The sequence below is a fragment of the Folsomia candida genome, unplaced genomic scaffold (assembly GCF_002217175.1).
Source record: "Folsomia candida strain VU population unplaced genomic scaffold, ASM221717v1 Fcan01_Sc001, whole genome shotgun sequence".
Classification (NCBI taxonomy): domain Eukaryota; kingdom Metazoa; phylum Arthropoda; class Collembola; order Entomobryomorpha; family Isotomidae; genus Folsomia; species Folsomia candida.
Window position 1 is genome coordinate 4,997,106 of NW_019091193.1, and position 5,952 is coordinate 5,003,057.

The 5,952-nt window shown below is 35.8% G+C and overlaps 1 protein-coding gene across 2 annotated transcripts; it reads left to right on the forward strand.

Moving 5' to 3' along the window:
• Positions 1 to 514: 514 nt before the first annotated feature.
• Positions 515 to 3,320, forward strand: LOC118434164. 2 transcript variants are annotated; one of them, XM_035847002.1, is made up of 3 exons: positions 515 to 679; positions 753 to 832; positions 1,292 to 3,320. In XM_035847002.1, the coding sequence occupies exons 2-3, from the start codon at positions 785 to 787 to the stop codon at positions 2,762 to 2,764; spliced, it is 1,521 nt and encodes a 506-aa protein (XP_035702895.1). In that variant the 5' UTR covers positions 515 to 679; positions 753 to 784; the 3' UTR covers positions 2,765 to 3,320. The 2 variants fall into 2 exon arrangements, with proteins under 2 accessions (XP_035702895.1, XP_035702894.1); XM_035847001.1 differs by having other exon boundaries at positions 515 to 658.
• The last annotated feature ends 2,632 nt before the right edge of the window (positions 3,321 to 5,952 follow it).

The window sequence follows — 5,952 nt, forward strand, 5'->3', positions numbered from 1 at the left end:
GCTTATCATTCCGTTGAATGGCCCCTGTGAACAAAAATATTAGCGGCAAAGTTCAATTTTTTATTAAATTTTCTCTCCCTTTTTCTCCACGAGGCGAAAACCCACGGCGCTCGTGTGAACTTTGACCTCTAAAATTTTTCTTCAAAAGGGCCATTCAACGGAAGGATATGCGTCACGTGACTCCTAATTTTTGGCTTGATTTTTTGACATAACTCGCTAGTCGATCCCGGTGTAGCTTGATAAAAGGTTCCATTGTAAGTTTTATTTCATAAGAATTCATTAAACATTGATTACATATATACGCATGTATGTATACACATATGTACATACACACGTATAGGTATGTGTATAACAAGCATATTGTGTCCATGTGTATACCTTTAAAGAGAGTTGAAGCATGGTTTTTGATCAACGAAACCCACATCGATTCTCACATTATTCATCCAAATCCGAATATACTTTCCCCCTCCGAAAACAAGCCTTGCTAATAAATACCTCCATTTCCTACCACCTGGACTTTCCTTCCAGTCATTTCCGTATTCTAAACCAAAAATAATTCTAAACTAGAGAATTAATTTCAATTTACTTAACTTAACAAAGGTTAATAACCAAGACTTGGTTGAGTCAAATATTGTCTACTCTCACAGTGTCACTTTCGGTATATCTCTATTTATAGCAAGTAATAAGTTATTCGATCCCAAATATTAAATTGGTATAAATACGATATAAGTACTTAAAATTGCATTTTTCAGGTTTATCTAACCTCTGAAAAAGGTGAAGCATCATGGATCAAGAAGCCTCTCCACTCTCCTTCGCTATGCAATTACCAGAGGTACATATGTATGTAAAAATGCATATATGTATTTATTTATTCTACATTTGCATTAACCTTACGTCTAATTAAGTCTAGAATTTGAGGCCTCTCTCAATTAAAAAAAACTGATATATGGAAATAAGCATACGAATATTCGTGAACTGTGCATGCAAATGTACACAATTATTTTACAATCAAGTTTTTTAATTGTCCTGACGTTTAGCCTTTTCTACTTAATAAATAACCTAATTTGACGGAGATTCTGATAAGCACGCTTTAGAAAAAGAGATTCCCTGTTTTAAAAGAAAAAATGTACTTACAAGATTAACAATCTTCGTACTTTTTTAATACGAGTTTATCCAGCTTGAGCATGAAAGCACTCATCATTAAGCATAAAATAATCGACAAGAACTCTACATACCTGAATTTTACAATTCTCCGTCAATACTAAGCCTAAAAATTTCTATATTTTTTCAGATTCTCCACAAAATCATGCAATTTCTCCCCCACTCGGACCTCATCTGTTGCACCTTTGTCAACACTCTATGGGAGCGAGAGGCCCGCATCCACCTCTTGGCCCGATACGACCTCGACCTCCACCCCGACTCCATGAACGCCTACATGACCACCATGTCACCCAGATCCAACTGCCACGAACGGGTCAATTACGGTGTCCAGAAACACGTCATGTTCTCCGTCTATCATCCCGACTCGGTCGAAATGCTGGAAAAATTCGTAACCTTAAACCCCTGCAAAGTCAAGCATTTAAAATTAGATTGGTATTTGGACGGGACCAAGACGTCAGAGAAAAAATATTTAGAAATTCTTGCCAAATTTACCAACCTAAGTTCCCTCCAGGTCCAACCGATCTCGATAAATCATAGAAACTCGGAAAAAATATGCCACACGGATAACTTTCCAAAACTGAGGAAATTTGGAATTGATGGTTTATTCGTGTCATCTCAAATTCATAACGAGGTCGAGAATCAAGTCGTAATTCGTGACTTTATGGCGAGAATGTTTCCACTATTTCCGAACTTGACAGCTCTCGAGTTAGCTTGGATAGGAAAAACTGGTCTTGAACATGTCTTGGTACAAGGAAATTTCCCGAAATTGAAGTCTTTATCGTTAGCAAATTGTGATCTTGATTGGGGTCCCGAAGCGCAAAAGAGATTCGAACCGTTTGGACCGCTGTGGAAGCCGTCGTTTTCTTTGAATAGGTTAGGATTTAATGTGTTTGTTAAATATTTGGATATTTATGGACTGATTTTGCTAGAGAAATTTGCATCCGAGTTGGAATATTTGCATATTTTTCGCATACCGGTGAGATTATGGGAGGGTGTGCCAGCTGAAATGCTAGGTGTGCCAGGTGGAGGAGGAGATGGAGGTGATGTGCGTATCCCGGTCCTTCCTAAGTTGAAAGTGTTAAAAATCTCGTACAATTTGGACGGTAAGTTGGATGACAATGAACGAATAGTTCCCTACTTCCGGTTTGAGGGTAAAAATAAAGTGGCGAAAACACGGGAGGTTCCATACAAAGAGCATTTTCCATTGTTGGAAAAGATTCTATTTTGTGAAGACTACCTTTCCAAAGGGTTCGGAGAGGAAGAAGCGTATCTGAAACGGTACGAGATGTTTGTTAAACTGTTATGCATTTCATTCTTATCGGACAGTACTGCACCGTGCAGTTCGGTGATACGGGTTGAGCTTCCGGCCCCACCGGAGGGGTTCAGAGTGAAAATTGTACAGGGCGGCGGTGAAATTTGGGTGGACGAGAAAAATTTGTATGATCGGATTGTCAGGGTTTTTCCAAATTTGGAATGTGACGTGTTGGACTTGTGGGAGTCGGTGAGGCTTAAAAAGAGGGTGATGTATGAGCCAAAATATGTAAGTGCACCTGTAAGTTGGACCAAATTGATGAAGTTACTTAAGCCGACGGGGGAAAAATGACGGGAATATATGTTAAAAGTCTGAAAAGCCAGTAGGGGTGGCGCTCAGAACTTTATTGTTTTATAGTTTCCAGTTTTTTTGTTAATTACAAATATCTGGCATTTCAACAATTATGGATGGATTTTCTTCATTGCTGTTGAAAAATGATCCGAATTAGTTGTATTTGCAGATTTTTTAAGTTCAAAAAATTGTATGTACAAACGGTAAAGGTCACAGGGTCAAGTCTAACATAATACATAATTTTATTACTTATACTAATTGTAAGTATATGGAGGTATTTTATTAACGATGTACATATTCATATGCAAATGTATGTATACCTGGTGAAAAAGTGACATTAATTAAACGTTCTTAATTATTAATCCATGATCTGGTTAGTTGTAGAATTAATATTGGTTTTATATTTACATAAATTATGCATGACTTGTTGTTACATTTGGTGTCAGATTAATGTATGTAAATGTACATATGCATGTATTTATTGCCGATCATGTAGTATTGTATTGGTACATCTTGATTTGAAATAAAACTTAAGTGTTTATTTATGAAGTGCAAACTGCATGTATCTATTTGCATGTCTATTTTATATGTAAAAATCGATCTCTAAGGATTTAGTTCTATGTTTCTACATGAATTTGAACACCATGTTGCAACGATCACCATGGTTACGACGAACCCGGTTTGAAAAAGTCGTGCTCAAATAGCGTTCAACCCGTTGACATGTCCTTTCTCTATACGGACATGTTAATAAGTATTCTATGTATACAATATGTAGTTTGAAATTTTGGGAGTTTTTCTTATTTGTCTTACCCTGCTCTCTTGAATTGTTTTTTTTATAAATTAGTAATTTATTTTTGGAGATAATTGCATACATAGATAAACCCGGTCGTAATAAATTACTCTACAGTACAGATATTATTGTTATTTCAAGTTTGTCTTTTCGACTGACATGTCTGCCATCCAGTATAAAGCTGTTTATGTATGTACCTACATATTTAAATATGAACTAGTGGATATACCTATGTATGTATATAGAGATATGCATAATCTTTGAATTAAATAAATTTATAATTGCTACATGTCCAATGAAAATAGAAAATGAATCCGTAATCAATGTGCGATTACCTAATTACGGATTCATTTTGTATAGGAGCTAGTGTTATCAAATATGTATAAGGTTGTACAAATACATGTAATGTGTGTAAGGGTTCATGCACAGAAATACATATACATAAAAGTATACCTAAATATGCAAATAGTCGGATTGAGTCCCCAATGACAATAGTATATGTATTTAATAGTTAATATTTCACCTTCTCACTAGCAAACAAACATGCACACATATTTTGTGCATATATAATAGTAGTGAATCGATTAAGCAATCAGTAAGACATTTCTATCAATCCGAAGACATTATGCTTTCACGCTTTGTTGGTATTATTCACACATTTAAATGCTTATTCTACCACCACGTCTACTTTTCAAGTTTACTCGAAAATTGTCAAACCGAAATGATATTTCATGAAACAATTACTCTCGCAAAATTGCAAATCTTCTTAATCTCTATACTAATCCACCCCACAATCATATTCAGGTCAGACAAGTACCAAATTTTTGTGATCTCAAAACCTACAACTTTTCGTAACCTTGTCATTCTACGATTAAAAATACTTTGTCTCATATTCTACGCTGCGTTCCTCCTAGTTCATGGAATATATTTATTAATTTGGCCATCTCGCTTGGATACCAGGACAAAAGCATCTCTTTCAATATTCTCAGTAATGATCCCCACCGCGACTTCTTTAATGATTTTGACACTTTACAATCCCGTTAAAGTGCAGGATATGGTCACATTGTTAAATTTGTTGCTGAAATTTGAGCAAAGTATGTCAAAAAGTACGTACTGTGAGCAACCAAAAAAGAAAATGGCTACAGCTATCATGTTGCTGAAAGGATTGCTATGCGTTACGAGTATCTGTATCACCATCTTCGTCCCGATATTCGCCGTAGCAATAAATGCTATGGAACCGGCTCGATTTCCGTTTCTGGGAAGTCTACTTCCCCCAATTAATCGTGACGTTCTGGGAAATTTTGTTGGACACTTGACCGTGATTCTGTTTCAGGGATGGCTTTACTACTTAATAGCGCCAACGTTCATGTTCGTGTTTTCAAACGTTTTCCTTGCATCGCTGTTCTGCCTGTACGTTTACGTGGTCAGCGTGATTAGGTATGTAAATATTTAAGTATTTATGACTTTTTGAAATTGAGATGAAATGCAACTAACAGCATTTCAATGCTTGATTTGTCTTCTAAATAACAGACATGTTCGTGATCACCACGATAAATTGGTGGTCTTTCAACAACTCAAAATTCTGGAAGTTCAAATTAACACGTGCTTCAGGAGGTGGTTTCTGCCAGTAATGCTGATTTCGTTATCTGTGACTAACATACTGAGCACATTTCTCTGCATCCTGAACAGTGTAAAGCTTTTCAGTACCTTAGAGCACAACTTTTTCCTCCTGGTGAGCTTGCAATCCTGGCTAATTATTTTATCTTTGGGGACCTTGGGTGGAATGGTTAACAAAAAGTCGGCGAAGCTGGTCGAGAAGTTGAGTTGTTGTCAGATTGGTACAGTTAAGGGAATGGCAGCTTTTCGTAAAAAAGTGATGAGCCTGAGTACAATTGAGATAAAGTTTGGGAGTAATTTTTTGGGGATTTTGACACCTCTGGTCTTAACATCTTTTTGTGTTAAATGGACTACCAGGTTGCTTTTTGTTCAGAATAAGTAATTCGGGCACAAATAAGGGTACATGTATTTGTATATATTTACCTGCAGGTACATATACACAATATAGATGTACATATATACATGCATATGTACGCATATTAAGATTAGGCATAAAACAATAATAATATTCTGCAAATAACATATGTATAAGCCCTGAAGATTATTCGTACTTATTAAACGCTGGTTAAAATTTAAAGTTTGCATATTTTCATCTTAAACAGTTTAAGCTTCGAAACTTACACACATTTGTGTACATGTGTATTTACTCGTATATGTAATATATAAATAAGATATCTAGATTTTATACTAGTATGGGTGTATTGTATCTGTATGATTATATGTAGATTAGTCTAACTCTCTGATGCTGAAATAAACTGGAATAATTCTACACACAATGAAA

Coding starts and splice junctions, on each gene's coding strand:
- LOC118434164 (XM_035847002.1), top strand. CDS start 785: ATGGATCAAGAAGCCTCTCCACTCTCCTTCGCTATGCAATTACCAGAG. Junction 833..1,291: donor TCGCTATGCAATTACCAGAG/GTACATATGTAT, acceptor ATATTTTTTCAG/ATTCTCCACAAAATCATGCA.